General features: G+C 42.4%; 2 protein-coding genes across 14 annotated transcripts in view; one reads left to right on the top strand and one right to left on the bottom strand.

Moving 5' to 3' along the window:
- The window catches only part of EFCC1 (EF-hand and coiled-coil domain containing 1), a 62,902-nt gene that overhangs the window by 23,022 nt on the left and 19,837 nt on the right, over window positions 1–20,043 (top strand). For all 8 annotated transcript variants that reach the window (XM_079965042.1, XM_079965038.1, XM_079965039.1 and 5 more), the window contains exon 3: window positions 15,251–15,390. In XM_079965042.1, coding sequence (XP_079821168.1) covers window positions 15,251–15,390 — 140 coding nt within the window. The remainder of the gene's footprint in view (window positions 1–15,250; window positions 15,391–20,043) is intronic.
- The window catches only part of LOC307209716 (uncharacterized protein), a 75,922-nt gene continuing 58,130 nt past the window's right edge, over window positions 2,252–20,043 (bottom strand). For 4 of the 6 annotated variants that reach the window (XM_079965113.1, XM_079965114.1, XM_079965115.1 and 1 more), the window contains 3 exons: window positions 7,284–7,483; window positions 5,413–5,520; window positions 2,252–4,226 (listed from right to left, as the gene is read on the bottom strand). The gene's annotated coding sequence lies outside the window, so the exon portion shown is untranslated. Of the gene's footprint in view, window positions 4,227–5,412; window positions 5,521–7,283; window positions 7,484–8,570; window positions 8,652–20,043 lie in introns of all 6 variants that reach the window. The other 2 variants (XM_079965111.1, XM_079965110.1) reach the window with 2 other exon arrangements.

The following is a 20,043-nucleotide window of genomic DNA, read 5'->3' as shown; positions in this document are numbered from 1 at the left end:
AGTTGTTAGTCGGAGCAGTTCTGAATTCCTATGCCTTCAGAATCACAATGTGAACTTGCATACTATGGCTTCCATATGGAGGAATCTCTCCTTGGCAGCTGTTACCACACTGTGCCCAGTTCATGTGCAGCAATTTGCCACATGGATCAAGCAGTCTTCATCCCTTCAAACATCCAGAAAGGAAGATTGTATGAGCATTGCCAAATCTGTATGTTGAGCCACTGTACACAAATGATTTCAAGTGCCATATACATGTTGGTCATTGTATGCAAACCAGGCCTTAGAGCCTACCTTTAGACATCTTGAAACAAGTTTATATACGGCCATTTCCCCCCATGTTAAACTCTTGGCAATGATGGCAGAACCCTGCAGATAATATCTGGGTGGAGTGGTGATGGAGAGGGGTTATATTTTGTGGGACAGGGATATTTAATGCTTATTGTGAACATTCAAGATGAGCTGCTTATGAAGTATTGCTTATGTGATGCTCCATTGACTGTGTTTGCAACATAGAACAGGAGTTAAGTAAAGATCTATTATTTCATGGCAGGTGAGTTGAGCATTCCAAATGAATGCATGCCCCACATTATATTTAGGAGAAGTCTATTGATTTCAGTGGAAGCACATGCAAGAAACCAGTTTCACCTATGTATATGTTAAGTCCTTTATGAATTGAGAGGCACAGTCAGCAATAATGTTTTGGGGGAAAGTTATATACTATGGGGTAGCTATCTAGACATTTCCAGTATATAATCTATGAACCACTACATTAGCATGCATTATTGTGTATAATGGTCTCCCAAAGTCTGATGAGAGCTACTAGTGAGTCAGTTTGTCCAGTCTCTGTGAATAAATAAATACAAATCTTTAATGTAAGTATAACTCTTATTATTCAGTGGGACCATGAAAACAAAGAAACAGCCTGGAAGCTCTATAATATATAGTTTCTTTTTTTAAAAAAGTGCCTTTGGGTCCCTCCAGCCCCATGTATAAGATCACAGTCTGGGTTTATTATGATACTGTAAACAGAGGAAGTGGTCTGTCTATTCAGCTAATAACTACGAACAGCTGGCTGTCTAGTGTCCCCTGATGCAAGTAAAGCTGGAAACAAAAAATAAATAACTTATGTCCGATTTCCATCCTGTATGGGGCCACCATTTTGTACGTTCCCATCCACCGCCATTAAACTTTATGTGTCCTTGTAGTGTTGTATCATGCTGGCTAGAACAGCTATAGTGGGAAGATTCCATGAACTTGTAAAATTGCTTACTGAACAGCCTTTAACACAGATCACAATGCTCAAGCTATTAACCTGATAATATATCAGCAGCCCTTCACCAACACCATAGACTGATACATGACTTCCTTTAATTTAGCTCTTTTGGTAATTTCATTTGTTGTTGTTATTATTATTATCCCTACTGTATCTTTTCTCCAACATAATTGCCTTACTGTGGGTTTTCCTTATTCTGTAGCCTCCTTTCTTACTCGTTCTGTAGATGAAGAATATGCCAGTTTTTTTCAAAAGTTGGAATTTATTTGGGGCAAAAGAACCTCTCAAATAATTAGCAGGAGATGCAGATGCAAGGAGACTTTTGTCTCGGAATCCTATTAACGTTAACATTCGTTAACATTCGAATTCTAAAGTAAAGTGTGAGGGAAAAGTGAAGCTTCTGTTGTGCTGTCCAACCCCCACTACTGACAACATCTTTGACTTTAGAAGAAACTAAATTGCAAAACTGACACTTCCCTCACCATCTAGAATATTATTGCTTGGTATGGAGAGCCATTGCTGTGTTAGTTCTCTGACCAAGGTGTAGAACAGGCAATGTTATGCACCAAATACAGTGCCTTTTTATTTGATATTATGATCCTGCTGATTTTCTCATTGTTGTACATTCCTGCTGTGTGGTGTATATATATTTTTAAAATCTTGATTGTTGTTTCTATTTTTATCACTCTGTGAATTGTACAAGCCACCCGGAAAGCTAGGGTGAGCCCTGTGTAAGTAAAGACAGCTCATTTTCAAACAAAATTCAATCTGCCAAATCCCAAAGAAGGGCACATTTGATGTACTGGTTAGAGTGACAGACCTTTGTTGATATTCCTCCTCAGCAATTGGGAGTAGAACCAGGAAATGTTTGCTTCTGTGTGTGGCTTCCCCATGTGGTGAACTGCTAGAAGGAATATTCTCAACAAGGATTAAAGGCTGACTCTTGGTTGCGTTGAACAGTAGGCTTCAAAAACTGAGAACATCTTCCTGGTAGTGATGTATTTCTCATAGTCTACATTGCCCCCCACCCCACCCAGGGTGGCACTGGAGCCTCCTGGAGAGGGTAATAAAAAGTGTGTTGTTTTTTTAATTGTGGCAGGGCAAGTCTTCTTGACTTTGATGTGTTTCCATGGATTCCTTGAATGTGACTCACTGGTTCAGCTCCTGACCTGAAAGATGGTTATGGGTTCAGTCTTGACAGCCATGAAGCTCACTGGGTGGGCCTGTCTCTCAGTCTCCCTAATCTACTTCCTAGGGCAGTTTGGGAGGGAGGGAGGGAGGGAGCTGCTCTAACCTACCCACCCCACCCCTGCAGACTGCCATTCGCCAACAGTGAAAAATATATGGATACTAATATCTGTTGCTGATTTAGATTGGAAAAATGAGGAGGGAAGGGCTGAAGTTTTCCTTTCTCCTATGTACATATAAAAGCAGCTAGGAGATCTGTGGCTTACTTATTTTTCATCATTTGTCGGATTTATTTGCAAATTCATTCAGCGTGAATATATGTTACAGGGAATTCAGATTTGCCACCACATATTAGTTTATAGACTGGAGAGAAGGCAAAAGAGTAACCAAATTGTAGCACACACGGTACTATAACCTTTTCTCCCTCTGTAGATTTAAGAAATACTTGCATCCCATTAAATGTAGCAGTTCAGGTTTTTTATAATTGTAAAGGGAATTGGTTTAGACGAATGCTGTAGTTTTGATCATAATATGCCCTTTAGAAAATGGGAGCTGATAAATGACTTCAGAATGATATATGATATCTGGTAAAGCCATTTGAAAAGGGAACAGTGGCAATGAATCACACTTTTCAGCGGTGTGGGTGCAAATATTGAATGTAAAGTGGCGCATTTCCCCTAGCATTCAGAATCAGTGTCCTTTGCTGGATTTTCCTTCCCTGTTTGTTTCATTATTTCATTTTTTATTTCAAGAGAATGGTTGTCTGTTTTCTGTAGCAGTTGTTGCTGTGCTCCATAGCTTACTTAAACAGACTGCCTACCAATTATATTTTGCTTAGATAAATTTATCTGAGGTGATTTAACACATGTAAACTTGGAGGGGTGCACCTCACGTGGATATATATGGGTACCATATTGTGGATGGAATTATACATCCAGATAACTCTCTCTCTCTAAAATATGGCAGACTTTGGTCATTTTCACTAATGGTCTGTATTTAAGTATACAAGATGGGGCTCCAAGCAGTCAGAATAATTTTGTCTCCTGAAAAGAAACCACTTTCTCTAGAAAACACAGATTCCCTAGCTTGAGCTTTGACCTTTAGGTCTGGGCAGGAGAGCAGTGAAGTATAGAAGAGGAATGTGACCCTAGGCCAGCCCCACCTACCCAGACTGCCTTTGGTTCTTTGGATTCTGGTCACTGTTGCTCTGAGCCCTTGGGATTGTCAGTGCATCAAATAAATAATTTTGTGTTCAGAATCTTTGTTATTCTTGCCATGTAATTGCTTCCCTTTCACAGAATTTGTGGGTTTGATACACAAAGACAGAGCAGCCTTTGTACTAAGGTACTCCCTGGTATACTGGGTATGGCCTAGCTTTTAGTGTTTTTGTTTTCTCTAAGTCTGAGGGGGGAAAGCCTATTGCCAAACTGTTGTTGGTGTTTAACAGTAATGATACCCTTTGAGCTATCCTTTGATCCAGCCTAACGTTTCAAAGAGCTCGAGTAAACAGGCAGATGTTTTGAGTACTGATGTTTTAGCTATAGCTTTGCACTCCAGTAATGTTCCTATTATTATTATTATTTCATTGAAAAAAATTGCATTGAAAAATAATGCGGGATTCGGCAGGTGACTCGCTGCAGTCTGTGCTGTGCTCATATTTTCTTGTCACCATCATTGTTTGAAATGAAGCAGTTGCAATCCAAATGCAAGGGGTCTTCAGAGGAGATTGGGGCAAACTTGTATGTGGGTGGCACCTTCACTTACTCTGCCAATAATTAAACACTTTAATTAGAATTTTTCAGTCAAAAACCTGGATACCTCACAACTAAACAAACAAACAAAATCCTGCAGAGAAAGTTTCCATTAATTTACAAGGCATGCCAATCTATAACCAACGATTTCCATCAGACAGTTCTTAAGGGATGTTAAAATTCAATGTCAGCTAGTAGTTCCCTCTTAGATTTGAACTGGGATCAGTTATAGAATGATGTGTTCATTCTGGTGTTTCCTAATTTTGGACAGGACAAACATTAAACGCCCTCCCTCCGACCCTCCTGATGGAATCCAGATTTCTGAATGCTTATGGGATGGCATCATTAATCCCTTAAGGAAATGAATTTACAGCTGGCTTCAGTTACAGACAGCAGTTTCCCTCCTCAGAAGCATAATTTCTTGTGAAATATTTGTATTTACATAATATCCTATTCAACTTGCTTACTTGTAAATCATGTTGTTATATGGGCAGTTATAACTATTAGCCCATAGTTCCTAAAGGAGGAAGTCCAATAAAATAAAACTTTTTATTTTACAGCTTATTTAGGTTGCAGTTCTGTCCACATTTACCTGGAAGAAAGCCCCACTGAACTTGATGGGACTTACTACTGAGCAGGCATGCTTAAGATCCATCCCATCTACATACATTAAATTATGTGATCTCCTCCGTGTACCCCTGCCCCTCTCTAGTGGTCCCGGTCTTCTGTATGTGGACCCCGGACATTATTGGGATTTGTAATTGTTGAGAGTATGTGAGTGAGTACTGTGACTACCTTAACCAGAAAGCATAGACTCAAAATGTCAACATACAGGGTTGTATCCAATAAAGTCATTACAGTGGAACATCCCCTTCCTCTCCCCCACCCCCAATGTAACTCCTGAATTCTAAAATCTGCTTTGTGGGGTTAGGGAAAACCCCAGAGATGATTGGGAGGGCACAAAGGGGAGGGAGAAAGGGGGCAGAGAAAGGAGGATATTCCATTGCGGAAGCAGAAGTTGTTCCACTCAAGCAATGACTTTGTTGCATGCAACAACACATTTTTTGAGAATGCTCACATAGTTAAAAATGAAAGGAAATGCAATATTCAGAAAAGATAAGATATATCACGTTGGGAGAAAAAGTAGTTCTCTCTGTATTGTGATGTAGCTTTATCGGTTGCTTTTGCATCAAATGTTACCTGTGATTTGTAGCTTGAATTACATTTATTTCAGGTTTTCCTCCTATCACTGTTGCTTCCCTTTTCCGAGTGTTGTTCTTCTGTTTTCATCCATGTTTCCTCCTTTTCCTGTGGATATCCATTGAGGAAATTACCGAAAAACAGGAAAAAGCTGTGTCTGGGAACTCGCAGGGTTGTCAAAATGTATTTTTAAAAATAATTTCCTAAATTCATGGTGATCCTACCATTTTGAGCTTAAACTCAAATCAGGGGAAGTTGTGATTTCCATATATTTGCAAATGATGGATTAGAACTCTGCAGGACAGGCACCATTTCAGATATTATTGATGGGGGTGAGGAGAGCAAAAAACATCCAGGGACAGGAATATTCTCAACAAGGATTAAAGGCTGACTCTTGGTTGCGTTGAACAGTAGGCTTCAAAAAGTAGTGTTTTTTAAAAGCATGTCTTATGGCTGATACATAGCGACGTTATCGACACTGTGATTTGTGCATTTGGCATGCGCACCTGGCACATGGATCCATTCCATTGTTATGGTAATAGTTGCTCAGTGTATAAATTCAGAGAACTGGCTAGAACTCTTGGCACCCCTGTAGAATAATTTAATGGGATTCTGAAGCCTGGGAGAAGGCCCTCCTCTTTTCTCTCACTCCCACTTTCAGCAGGGGATTGTGTGAGTGGACTCCTCAATGCTGTCAGTGCATGAGAGACCGTTTCCTCTTCCTGCTCAATTCCTCTTTGCATTAGCTCACCCTCTGCTTTACTGACTGCTCCCATAGGTATTCCAATGTGACCCTGAGATGCGGAAAGATATATACTGTCACTTGCAGTGGTGTACCTAGAAGATGGTCAGGTTGGCCCCTGCCAAGGGCCCAGGTCCAGGGGGGGATTGTCACAAAAACTGCACCTCTCTGCACTGGCTTGGAGTGACTAGGAGTCAGTTCGCCTGCTCTGTGGGCTGCTCCCCTGCTGCTCTGGGCACCTGGTGTGCTGATTCCTCTGGGCGCCTAGACAGAAGAATCTGGTTGCTGTTGTAGGCCGTCACAGCAGCCCTGCTGGGCCCCCTCCCCAATTGACCAGTGGTACTATTAGAAGTGTGAGTGGAGCATCTGGAGGGGCTTAGAGGGAAGAAAGAGAGAGAGAGGAGGAAAATAGAAGGGAGGGAGAAAGGAGGCAGAAGGGATAGCAGTGAATAGAGGCAGAAAGGCAGGCAGGCAGAGGACAGAGGAGGGGAGGCAGACCCAACCCCAATGGCCACAGAGGAAATCACTGGTGGAAAGCAAAAGGCGATGAAAGCAAACTTTCTGAGTTTCTGGTCATGGTCTCTCCTGGTTTTGGAGACACCAATACATCTCCTTGTCTAGGCATGCCTCTGGTCAAGTGTCATCTACTGTGATTTCAAAAGGTTTTTGCAACTTGCTCCCCCTCTTCATTCAAAAAAGAAAAAGCCTCTATCCACATTTGTGATTTGGCCATGCCTTCTTCGGCCACATCTGCTTTCATGTGTTGCCCTAACCCTGCAAATGTTGCTCATGGGTCAATGTGGCAGCAATGTATAGTTGATTGATTCGTTAGAGTGATGCATTAAATATTTCTGATCAACTAAAAAAGGTGCCATCAATTGAGCAGTACTATTTAATGCAAGTACATGTACATACCAATACGTGTGAGAAAAGGGGGAATTCCTCTTCTCAGATGATGCCTCTTGTACTTGTGTGTGCATCATGAAAAAGTATGCATTTTTCTTTATTTAGAAGAGTTGTAAAAAATTGTGTTTGACAGATTAATAGTGTGATATAATGGTTAGAGCACGGACCGGGGAACCTGTGTCTCTCCAGGTGTTGCTAGAGTACAGCGGTCATAATCACTTACCATTGGCCATGTTGGCTGATGAGAGCTCAACTCCAACTACAAATGGAGGGCCACAGGTTCCCCATTGCTGAGTTAGACATGGCCTGGGGAGAGCCAAGTTTGAGTCTCCACTCAGTCATGAGCATCTCTCAGCCGAAGCTTCAGGATTGTTCTGATGGTAAAGTGGAAGCAGAAGAACCATGTGTGCTGCCCTAAGTTCACTGGAGGAAAGGCAGAATATAAATGTTACAAGGAAATAAATAAGTTGTTATCTGTTTAATCTGATGACTACCTTAGTGATATTGCCTATACAGTGGTGCCTCGCAAGACGAAATTAATTTGTTCTGCGAGTTGCTTCGTCTTGCGATTTTTTCATCTTGCGGAGCGCGGATTCCCCGGGTATTAACGGCTTTAAGAAAAAGGAAGCAAACTCGCAAGACGTTTCTGTCTTGCGAAGCAAGCCCATAGGGAAATTCGTCTTGCGAAGCACCTCGAAAAACAGAAAACCCTTTTGTCTAGCGAGTTTTTCGTCTTGCGAGGCATTCGTCTTGCGGGGCACCACTGTAGTTCTGTAGCTGACTTCCTTGGCCTTTTTCAGTTTCTATGCTGGCCTGTATTATGTTACAGGGGCCAAACATAGTAATTAAAGCAAGATATACCTTGGCTTAGATAATGTTTACTTTTTGGTTAAAAGACACAGAATTGAGAGCAAATGGGCTGGTTGGCAGACATGTCTCCTCAGCTCCTGACCTTTGTGAACATGACAAATGTTTAAAAATCACATGTGATTTCAGTACAGCTCAGCCTACTTAATGGCTCTAGCCTGAAATGAGTTCTTATCCGAAATCTCTTGACTTGTGTGACAGTGGCTATTCACAAGGAATGCTAACCCTTATGAATAATATTATAGGGCCACTGCTGTTGGAGAGAACAGAACAGGCTGTTTTCATGTTTTCAAAACTGATATAATGGGGCAAAATTTCACCAACAGTAGGTAATGATGCACTGAATGAATTGAAATGAATGAGTTTAAACAAATTCGAACAAATCCTATATCTAAATTTTTCAACTAGATTTAATTTATTCTGTCTGTCCAATATATTTAAAGTGCCAGTAAAATTGTAAGTACTTTGAGTGTACTCACTCCCCATTATAACTGAATTGTCTCCCACCCCCCACCCCCTTTAGGTTAGTCTCTAGTTCTGCTTCCGACTTCTCTGTTTCCAAACTCTGGAGCAGCAGCAACAACAAAAAACAACCTAAATAAACAAACAAAATCCTGGGACAAGATATTGCTACATAATTTACCATCTGTTTCTGGTTTCTGACAGTCTGCTAGGCTCCACAGAATCTGGATGAAATGTACTCCTGAAAGGATTTGTATTTTAGCTGGAGATGAGGATTTTTCAAAACCAAGTTGAAAGCAGTCAGCAGAAGCACTCTTCCAACACTGCCCGATTTCCAAGTCAAATTCTCTTTCATCTTTTTTTGAGCACTAACTCACCTATCCCCAGTTAGATCATACGAAAATACATTAGTCCAATGATATAGATTAATTTAATTATTTATTAAGGAATTTCTACATTGCTTTGGCCTTAAAAAATAACAAATGGCTCCAGGTAGGTTTCATCACCACTACATGGTCTGTAAGGTACATGTTTCTAATTTGGTTCCATCCTTGACAGATAATGAAATATAAGAAGACTCCATTTAATAATGAAGCAAAGCCAGATGGGTGGGAGAAAAATGAACGTGAAAGCAATAGTAAGCTTTATTTACAAACCCATTCATCAATTGCTTAGAGCAGTTGTCTCTCTTGTCTAAGTAGAATTTCAGACCCAAACCCCATTCTTATAGGTATTCTATTAGAAGAAGCAAGGGAGAGAATGTCAGTGGTTTGTTACTTCCTCATGCAAGACCGCAGCAGCCATTTTGTGGCATAGCTAAGGCATAATCACTTAAAGATTTATAAGCAGTACTTAAGTATGCCAGTCTCCAAGAGTAGTCCTCTGGAGGAATATAGATTGAACCCTGGGTTTAGCCAGAAGTATATGTGTATCTATTAGACACTGAAACACTTCCCCAGATTTTTCTTACTCACCAGTTTGTGGAGTAGTACATTAGCTGTAATAGGAGAACTCACTGAACTGTAACACGTACCTTAATCGAAGTAAAGGCTTCGACAATAAATTGTACACAGTGCATTAATTAGCAAAATGGAATGGGATTATTTTGAAGGTATTGGAACAAAAATCCTGGCTTCCCTGTTATTATTAATTGTTGTCTGAATGATATGCTTAGCAGCAGACACATTGGCTGAGCCAGGCAAGTGCTGTTTGGAGAGAGGAGGCTCGATTTTAAATATTAGCTTTAGATTGTGGTTTCTAAGAAGAATGTGCTCATCAATAGTTGTGTTGAGATTAGAGAGAGCTTCTCAGGCCCCTCACAATAATGAGATGTTTCTCCTGTTCCTAAATTTTATTTTCTTTAGACCCATATTATCAAAGTAATATCAGAGTGACGCCTAGAGGAGAATGAAATAACACCATGCTCTCTTCTGGCTACATAACACAAAAAATGGTGGACTTCTCAGATTTCTAAGGAAATAAGGATAGGATCCAGCCAAATAGCTTCAAACTTTGCTAGCTGCTAATTTGTTAGGTTCCCTCTCCCCAGGCAGTTTTGGAAACTGGCCCTTGAGACAGTCAGAAAGCTGCTTCACTTTCCCTGGGTCTAAACAGCTTTTCAAGCAGGGAAAAAAATGACTTGGCTTAAGAACAGAAGTGCCAAATAGCCAGGTGTCAGGGACGAGGGAGGGATTAACCAGAAAGTCAATTCTGGATCCAGTCAAGCATGGGTGGTGTTACAGAAGCAATGGGTGGGGAGAGGAATGGAGCCTCCTAAATTTATGAAAACCCCGTGTGGTTCTAAAAGCAGGAGTTACCATGAAATAGACAAGAGCCCCTTTCAGTATTAGCACCTGTGTTTCATTGTAGAACAGATGTCTGTAAGGAGGAGGTCTTTGCCCATATAGCTGTATGCCCAAAAGGCTTCCACAGAATCTGGCACATCCCATTGTTCAGTGTATGTCAGCGGACAAGCAGAACATCAGTATAGTGCTTGGTACAGGCAGTGACAACAACAACAACAACAACAACAACATCATGGGAGTTAGCAGCAACCGAAGGGGGCTCTTGTTGCTTCATCTATGTAAGAGTTGCTTTATTTTATTGTATTTATTTCCTTTGTATCTACTTTTCTCCAAGGAGCCTAAGGTGCCATATGTGGTTCTTCCCCTCCTCGTTCAATCCCCACAACAACCCTGTGAGGTAGATTAGACTGGGAGGCAGTGACTGGCCCAAGGTCACCCAGTGAACTCCATGGTCCAGTAGGGATTTGAACCCTGATCTCCCAGGTCCTTGTTTGACACTCTGACCGCTACACCACATGCAGTAGGATTTAATAATGAAATATTCTATGCAATTTACGTGCCAACAAGCCCCACTCAACACAGTGGGACTTACTTCTGAGTACCGTAAATGAACATAGGATGTTAGCCTTACAAGGCATTATAATATATGTGTGAGAATCATATAGTGCTCTAGAGATCTGCGCAGGTTATATAACAAATGATTCTGTTGTGGAAGAAAGCTGAAGTCAATACGGTCATTTTTGTCAGAGAATAATGCTTTCAAAGAGCAGGAAGTATGCCTCAGAGTATTATTACTATAGAAGGCAATATAATTCCAGCAGGTCTAGTCAGTTTAAATAAATCCATTAGGCTCAAGTGCTCTGCATTTAATTTGCTGCGAAAAAGCACTATTTAACTCTATTTTAAGATGCTGTATAGAAAGGCTGAAATTTTAAAATGTTTTTATTTCTAGAGGAAATGCTAGTCAGTCCACCATCTGTCTGCTTGTCTGCCACTCACTCACTCACTCACTCACTCACTCACTCACAAAAAGGACCTAAGGCAGACTTCCCCAACCTGATGCCCTCCAGATTTTTTGGACTACACATCCCATCAACTGAGTCAATGTGGCCAATGCTGGCCAGAGCTGATAGGAATTCAGTTTGATGCACCTGGAGGAAACCAAGTTGGGGAAGGCTGACCTATGGAAATCACAGCAACGCAAGAACATTCTGATGTTGAGGGGATTAAGCCTTGAATAATATTTACACCAGTTGTGGTTGGTTTGCAGAAGATAAATTATTTCACCTTCTGCTGGAGAGATGGTCTTAGAGACGGGAGATCCTGGTAGACACAAGCACCCCTCAAGCTTCATTATGAAACCAATTTACCAACTATTTTGAAGTGATAGTATTAAGCAAGTAATTGTTTAGTTGAGCAGTTTTCCATTAGAGAAGAACTGCTAAACCAATATCCTCAGATTTAATGACTGGAGGAAAACTATCATTGGGTTGTGACATTATTTAAATTTAATTCACATCACCTACTGGCTTTGGCTGGATCAGACCAAAGTTCCAGTTAGTTCAGCTTTCTGTTTCCAACAGCCAAATGCTTTAAGATGCCACAAGCAGAGCATGTTGGAAAAACTGAGGCTCTTTATTCAGAGGTTGCTACTCAGATTACAAGATGCTGAAGGCAAACAACCCAGGGCAGTGGTATAGTGGCCAGGGAATACAGGGAACGCAACTCTGGTACTTCTTTCACAACAAGAACAATGATGTCATCTGCTGAAGTGGTGTTTGGCCACACCCACACCATAAATTTAATGCACATTTAAATTTAAGTATTGGGAACTGCAGTCTGTTAAGCGTGCTGGGAATTGTAGCCCTGTGAGGGTAAATTATAGTTCCCAGGAATCTTTGGGGAAGCCACATGCTTTTAATGTATTGTATGGATGTGACCATTCTTGGTGTAGGAAACTTGGGCAATTAGAGGACAGGCCTGACTTGGCACACAGTCCCTTTTTAGGTTGCCTAGTCTCAGTTAATGATTGACCCAAAGGCTGTTCAGGGATCTGATCATAGCTGACCAGGGATCTGAAGTCATGTCTTCATAAACAAAGTCCAGCAGGCTAACCATTACACCACCCTTTGCCAGTTCACTCTATGGGATAGATGGATAGATAGATAGATAGATAGATAGATAGATAGACAGACACAGCTGCCTGCAACCCTTTGGGACATTGTTATGGAATTCTTGGGCTATGAGGACCCCCATGATATCAGCTTCTGCGTTGCAACATTTCCTACAACACCACTGCCCAGCCACTGATAGTCCTGTCCTCTTTAAACACATAAGCATATATAGAAATGTACTTTTTATCCAGTTGGGCTAACAAGCCAAACTAATCTCAGTTTTTACACTAGTAGCAGCTGCCTCAAGTTGCAGCTAAACGTTTCACTGATAGTGGAATAGCCTTAATTAAAAGCCAATTAGTCATGGACATTACTTTGAGGTCCAACAATATGCAGTCTTCCCCGCTTCTAGATATTCCCTCTTTCATGCTTCTCATTATCTTCAACACAAAAGCCTTAAAATGAATGTGGTCTATTTGGCTGTCTCTATGGAAACCTTGCTATACTGCATGGTACACACGCACTTCCCAGAGCCAACCTCTCCTATGATCTTTGCTCCGCACAGACGTGCTGCATATTCACTCTTCTTTGACGTTTATGAGATGTTTTATGAATGCTAATGAAAAAGAGCCAAGCCCAGATTTGGGGGGGGGGTGACAGAGGTTCGATGAGATTTATAGTGCTTGCCTTAGACATTTTTACATCTAAAGCAAAAAAAGCTAAAGCTGTTCATTAAGAACACACACACACACACACAAACTTGCGGAATGAGAATTTGTATGCAAAAAACAGACAACCCTTTTTGAAATTTACCACCTAGATTGTTTCTTCCCCTCACTTTGTGGTGAAGCAGGTCTTGGAAATTTGCAATGGACTGGTACAGACATTCAGGCCTATGCTTGACCTAGCATATGACACATCTGAAAGTTTCTCTTTTGGGAAGGGGAAAGATCACATATTTGGCAACCCAGCCAGATGGGTGGGGTATAAATAATATTATTATTATTATTATTATTATTATTATTATTATTATTATTAGCTATCTTATGCTATATCCAGCTTCTGCAAGATACTGAATTTAATGCTGCATAATATATTAGACAAAAACAACAAAACCAGTAAAATAAGGGCTCCTTGGTGCATGTGCTCTAATAGAGAGAGGGAAAGAATGAGAGTTAGCTAGCTAAAACAAATAAGGCACTGTGGGTAAGTGGAAAAAAGTAAATATCTAAGTAAATGCATCCAAAACCTCATTTTTCCCTAGAGCAGGGTTGTAACTGGGAGAGGGGGCTTAGAGGTCTAGGTCTCTTAGGGGTATTCCAGGGCCTTGCCTAGAATTTTCAGCTTTCTATAAGGGTGGCGGAGAGTGGTTCTAGCCTTTTCACTTATTGTGGCATCAGAAAAAAGCATGTAGGCAGTATCCACCCATATCTGGTTGGGTGTCGATTGGGAATGGCAGGGCAGAAATAAGGAAGGGCAACAATAATTGGAGTCATGACAGACGGAGCCAGTGAATTCTAGTTTTGTCTCCATCCTCCCAGCTGAGTTCTACAAGGGCAAAACTGAGACTGAGGTTCTAGGAGGAAGCTGACAGCCAGAGCCACTGCCTGGACTTACAACTAAGTAATAAGGCAGGCAAGGTGGAAGGCTGGCTGATGGCCAAGTGAGATTTGTGGGACGATGCCCCACTTGCCCCAATGAACCAACCTCCGTTGCCCTCATGAATACTGACATTTAGACCTTCTCTTTGTAGCTGGCCTGGACATCATTTCACTCTTCAAGGTGAATATAACTCAACAGCCATGTATGGCAGCTAGACTTTAGGAGCTTGGAAAGTCCTGTTTTTGCTGTCTCCCTGTGACTGCAAAAACAAGTGAGTTGCCAAGCACCTGGAAGGATGTAGTACTATCTCCAGACTTAGATGATGTCAGAAGAAGGTACCTTCTCCATCCTAAGGTCTTCTGAACAAGGCGATAATTGTTCACACTGAATCACTTCATACTGTCTGATACAAGTTCACAATATTTTTATTATTTCTAAAATATATTTCATTGATTTTTCAAAATAACATGGAATAAAACTTTAGGATAATATTCAGCTTTTATTTATTTATTTATTTATAATCAATCAATCAATCAATCAATCTGGGACTCCACCATCCAATGGCAGTCAGTATGGTCAAATCCTAAAAAGGTTAACTACATATGGTGAGAAGGGTTATTTTTCATTACGACATTGAATGCATGGATCGCGTTCAACTCAGTTATAGCCAGAATCCCCAGTGTGAGAAACCAGAATGAGCAGCAGGAACCATTAAACTGTGAAATGTTCAAATACATCTGTTAAAAAAGATTTCCACTCTGGCATGTGATGCTCAGTGTTAAACTTTAATTTGTGGGGTTTTCTTTGCATGCCCAAACAGTGTTTATAAACTGCTACAAATGCCTCATTTTTGTTCCAGCTCTGAAAATTCCAGATGAAATACAAATGTACTACCTTCACTCCATAATAACCATACTATTTTGTTTATTTGCATTGCAGGGGCAGAGTTAGTTGTTGTTAGTATTTTCGGCAGAGGTCTCTTTTTGATGCACTTCTAATTCTGCTGGACCGTACAATTGCTGAAGAACATCACACGTGTGACAGTGACACCCCCCCCCAATTGCCTTCTCAGGCTGGCGCCTCCGGGTCCAAGAGTCTGTGACACGGCCCTGACTAGCAAATTGTGGCTTTCCCATAATGTCCGAACTGGGCCACTACTAACATGAACTGCACAAGCTGCTGTCAGCATATACAGAGCAAACTGTTCCAACATCTGCCAGTGCAAGCATATCCTTAGTGAAGCTGCTTGGGTGTTATGGAGCATTCTGCCATGCAAAGTGTTTATTTGCTTTCTCTTCGTTTGGCTTATTTTGTCTGTTTACCTTTGTGGTTTTTTTCAGGTTGGAAGCCCTGAAGCACCAGCTTCCTTCGCAAGGCAGCTCGGAGCAGAAGACAGCAGTGGCTGGTGGCCAATATGCCTCATCGGTTGCACAGCGAGATAGAAGTTCACCCACTGGAGGTGCAGGGATGTCAGAGAATGGTATGGAAACTCGGTGTGCATGTGGTATAATGGCCACCAGCTTGGATGGCTTTAAAATAGGTTTAGACAGATTCATGGAGAAGGCTATCCATGGACCAGCCATGATGGCCATGCTCTGCCTCCACGGTCAGAGCCACTAATGTTTCTGAATACCAGTTGCTGGAAACATCAGTAAGGGAGAGGGCTCTTGTGCATGGATCCTGCTTGCAGGTTTCCTACAGGCATCTAGTCGGCCACTGCGAGAACAGGATGCTCATCTAGATGGGCCATTGTCCTGACCCTGCAAGCTCTTTTTATCTTCTTAAAGGAGTGCACCATTTAGATCGAGCCATCTTTTTGAGCGGCCATTTTGTGAGGGGATCATTTTGTGTGGTGATTTTCTGTATTAGCTCATGAGGAGGCAGCCATCCCAAGGAGCAACCTAATGTTTCCTCCCCAAAAGATGGGAGTTTCATTTGCACCGTCTTCCTTGGGCTTGATAGAATTCTCTTTTTACCAGAATTAGCTGGGGCAATTTAATTCTAGTGGGTTTCTTCTGGCTTGCGAACGTGATGTGCTGCTGCTTGCTTTCAGATACTGGCCATGAACTTCAGGCACTGTCTGCTTCAAGAAAGCATTTTTGCAGTCCTTTTCCGAATGGAAAACGCATTTAGCACATTATTCATCAACCACATTCATACTCTGTGTTTGTGAGTCTTTGCCTGTTATCTGACAGGCGATACAGAGTTCTTACTCATGTCTGCAGGTTCACCAGAACTGCCTCATTAATATTTTTCCAAAGCAGTGCTAGAGAGAAAAACACACTTGCAGTATTTTACTCCATTCCTGCTTTTAAATGCATTGGAGGGTTTCATGTGAGTTTATGCCACTGCAGCAAAGTGGCCATGGCGCAAGAGCTCCTAAAGGCTCCCTGGGATGATCTCACGTCACAGTGCCTCACTCTGAAGAAGGACCCTAGGTCATTTTCTCAGAGAGTCATTTGTCATCAGCACTTCACTGTGGTGGCTTATGCTGTTTAAAGTTTAAAAATGACTTGGAAAACTTTTAAACAGTTGGCAGCAACCATTCTAGTCAGCAACAGACTGCTCCATGGCCAGCAGGCATATCCTACCCCAGCTGTCTCTGCTGAGCACAGGACAGGCCACTGACGGCAGGGCAGGGGGAGCAGATTGGCTGGTGGAAGCAGCAGATTGATGCCAACCAGTAACAGGCAGCCCTGTGACCAGCTGACAGCCATGTGTGTGTGTGTGTGTGTGTGTGTGTGTGTGTTGTGAGGAAGGGCGATGTTACCATCCACCACCCTTCCCAGTCCACTAAGAGCGTTTCCTGAATCAGATCATTGTTCACCACTTTCTGGGAAAGCTAGAAGAGTCTAAGCTGAGTCCCATTTCTCCTCTACATTAAAGCACTGCTTTAACAGTTATTGGCAGCCCCTTCAGTAGCTGAACACATTCGTGCAGAAGTGAGGAGTATCTCCTTGAGTAGTAGGTGGCAGACAGGATGAAGCACAGAGGGCAAGACTGTTAATAGGGCAAGACTGGAGCATGATGAGAAATGTGTATGCTATAAAACGGATTACATGCACTCAGTTTTATATGGGAAAGCGAATCCCAGACAGGCTGAAATCTCAAGTTGATACAGCTCAGTGAGTGGGATTTTACTTCTTTCCCTGTCTTTGTTCCCCCATTGCTAACATAAGCTTAGTAATCTCACTGCCAGCAACAAGAGCAACATTTGAGGAACTTCTAGACAGTGTATTTACCATTTTCAATAGTTATGATTCAAGCTGGTGTTTTGGTTTTAGAAAAAGTGAGGCCCTGTGCAGGGAAAATGACAGCAACAACACTATCATCCATTATCTGCCTCAGTTCTTTCTACTGAATGTAAACCTTGGTAGGGAACCGTTTCAGGAACCACAGCAGACCTAGCATGCCTTGCCTTGTTCCCAAGAAAAGGGAATTCCTTCAGTGACACTCAGTGACAATTACATTGAAGCCATTTCCTTTTGCTGGCAGCAAACCTGTGTAAATTAGGGGTTGTACACTCGTTGCATGTTGCATGTGAATAACCATACAGACATACAGCTTAACGACTTGTGCACATGGGAACACAGATTGTACACTCTTTGAATGTAACATGGGAACACCCTTCTAGCTATTTGCATAGGAAGAATCTTCGGTCTGTGCTCCTGGCTGAGATGATGTATCCTAAAACTAAGCTTAAAGTTTGATGTCCTTTGACTAGCTCCAGAGCACAGACATGAAAGTAACGAAACTTTCCCCAGTCTTGCGGGATGAACTGCATTTTACTACAGTGCAAATCCCACAGTGCTTGCCTCTTTTGGTATTCCCTTTAGCTGCTGTTAATTCTTGCAGTCAGACAGAAGCAGTGTCAGTCAGCTTAAGAACTAATCAGGAGTGACAAGGTACTGTATCTGAAGGAGAGGCTTGAAATCTAAACGTTCGGCTTCAAGGTCATGCCATGTCAAACTAAGTGAAAAGCGTCGGCATAAACAACTGTTTGGTAAATGGAAGACTTGCGAATGGGAAATAATAATACTGGATCATGTCTTTTAGCGTACTGTGGGCTAATGTGGTCAGCAATTTGCAGAACAAACCCATGCAGAAAAGATATTTCCATTCTTGGGCAGGGGTGAGGGACAAGAATGATTGTTTAGCTGTGCAGGCAGGAAGGCTGCTTATAAGTTCATGCCTCCTGCGTGTTTGTAAAGAGCTAAACTGGGTGTCTACTGTACCCCAGTGACTCCTAAAACAAAAATGTAATCTTGGAGGTCAGCCTCATCATTGGCTTGTGGGTCAATCTTCTCTGCTTGTTCCGCCATTGACCGTTCTTCTTTGAACTCTTATTACCAAGAAATGTAGACTGCTGCCTGGAGCATTTTAAACTGATCTATCGCCAGGGTGAGCTGGCAGATGATGGGGATGGGGCAGCAAGGTGCTGGGAGGACAGTCGTGAATGCCATGTAGTCTGCCCTGCCCTTCCCAACCTTGCCTACTGCCCTCCGGTGCAATAGAAGACGCTGCAAGTACTGAAATAAGATTAAACTGCAAGTCTGGTTGGTAGTTGTACATGGAATTGGGGTGGGAGCAGGGGAGAGCTTGCCCTTTGCCTCAGGCAGCAAAATGTGTTGAGCCAGCCCTGTCTATCACAGCTGGAAGAGCAGTGAGGATTTGTGTAGTGCCAAAAGAGAGAGGATTTATGAGGGAAAGGGAGATGTGTGGGGGAAATTTGCATCCATAGCAATAAGGATGCAGGCTTGTAGTACAGTATTCTCACTCTGCTCTTTTCTGTTGTTATCCTGCAGCCCTGCAGTGAGTTGTTTTGTTTAGCTCCTGCTACCATGTTTCTAGGGACGCAGGTGGCGCTGTGGGTTAAAGCCTCAGCGCCTAGGGCTTGCCGATCGAAAGGTCGGCGGTTCGAATCCCTGCGGCGGGGTGCGCTCCCGCTGCTCGGTCCCAGCGCCTGCCAACCTAGCAGTTCGAAAGCACCTCCGGGTGCAAGTAGATAAATAGGGACCGCTTACCAGCGGGAAGGTAAACGGCGTTTCCGTGTGCGGCTCTGGCTCTGGCTCTGGCTCTGGCCAGAGCAGCGATGTCACGCTGGCCACGTGACCCGGAAGTGTCTCCGGACAGCGCTGGCCCCTGGCCTCTTAAGTGAGATGGGCGCACAACCCCAGAGTCTGTCAAGACTGGCCCGTACGGGCAGGGGTACCTTTACCTTTACCTTTACCATGTTTCTGTGTTTGCTACTAATGAAGAGTTGGGAGTTACATTGAAATGGAAGGCTGTATTTATTCAGAATGACACTCCCCCCCCCCCCCCGCTTTACGCTTTGTGCTATGTCACTTCCTGGCTGAGGGCGTGTTCCGTCAAATGATGTCTTTCCCCTGTGCCACCGACTTTATCCTCCTGTCTGAGTTTCTGACTCTCTCAGTTTTGCACACTTAGTCTGTGTGTGTGTGTGTGTGTGTGTGTGTGTGTGTGTGTGTGTTATTGCAGTAGAAGAGGAGGAAAGTTTACATGACACAATAACTTCCTTTCTGCTAAACTGGTCAAACTGTATTGGCTTCTTGTTCATTTGTTTGTTTTACAACAGTGCCCTCTTCTGGGCAGCATGAAAATTGTTCAGCATGTTTCGTCGCTGGCAGCAAAATATGCATAGGAAGATATTAGAAGTCACCCCCTTCCCCCCCCCCACACACCTTCCACTACCACTCTATGCTGCTTTCTCCGTCAACCCAGCCTTGTGCCATCTCTTTTAAATGCCTGTCAAACAATTGGTACAAAACAACAAGCATGTGACATAATCCAAGAGGCTTCATTTCAAAATATTGTAGCTGAACATCTCTCACTGCCCACAACACTAGTCATTTATTTATTGCATTTGTAGCCTAAACCTTTCACCAGGAGGCCTTATGGCCGCATCTGCTATAAAAGGCAGCGAAATTGCAAGAACTGTACAAAACAGCAAAATGAGAATGGCCAATAAAACAACAGGACCAGAGAGTGAAAACTAGATAAAAGCAGCAAATAAAGCTGTTAAACTGGGTCATGGATATCACTTAAAGCAACAAAAGAACTAGGTGGAATTTGGCACCTCAAAGTTAGCAAAGACAATGCCAGGCCAACATAT

The sequence above is a fragment of the Podarcis cretensis genome, assembly GCF_951804945.1.
Source record: "Podarcis cretensis genome assembly, chromosome: 2".
NCBI lineage: Eukaryota > Metazoa > Chordata > Lepidosauria > Squamata > Lacertidae > Podarcis > Podarcis cretensis.
The sequence above is the reverse complement of the archived record's forward strand: the minus strand, read 5'-3'. Positions and strand labels throughout refer to the sequence as shown.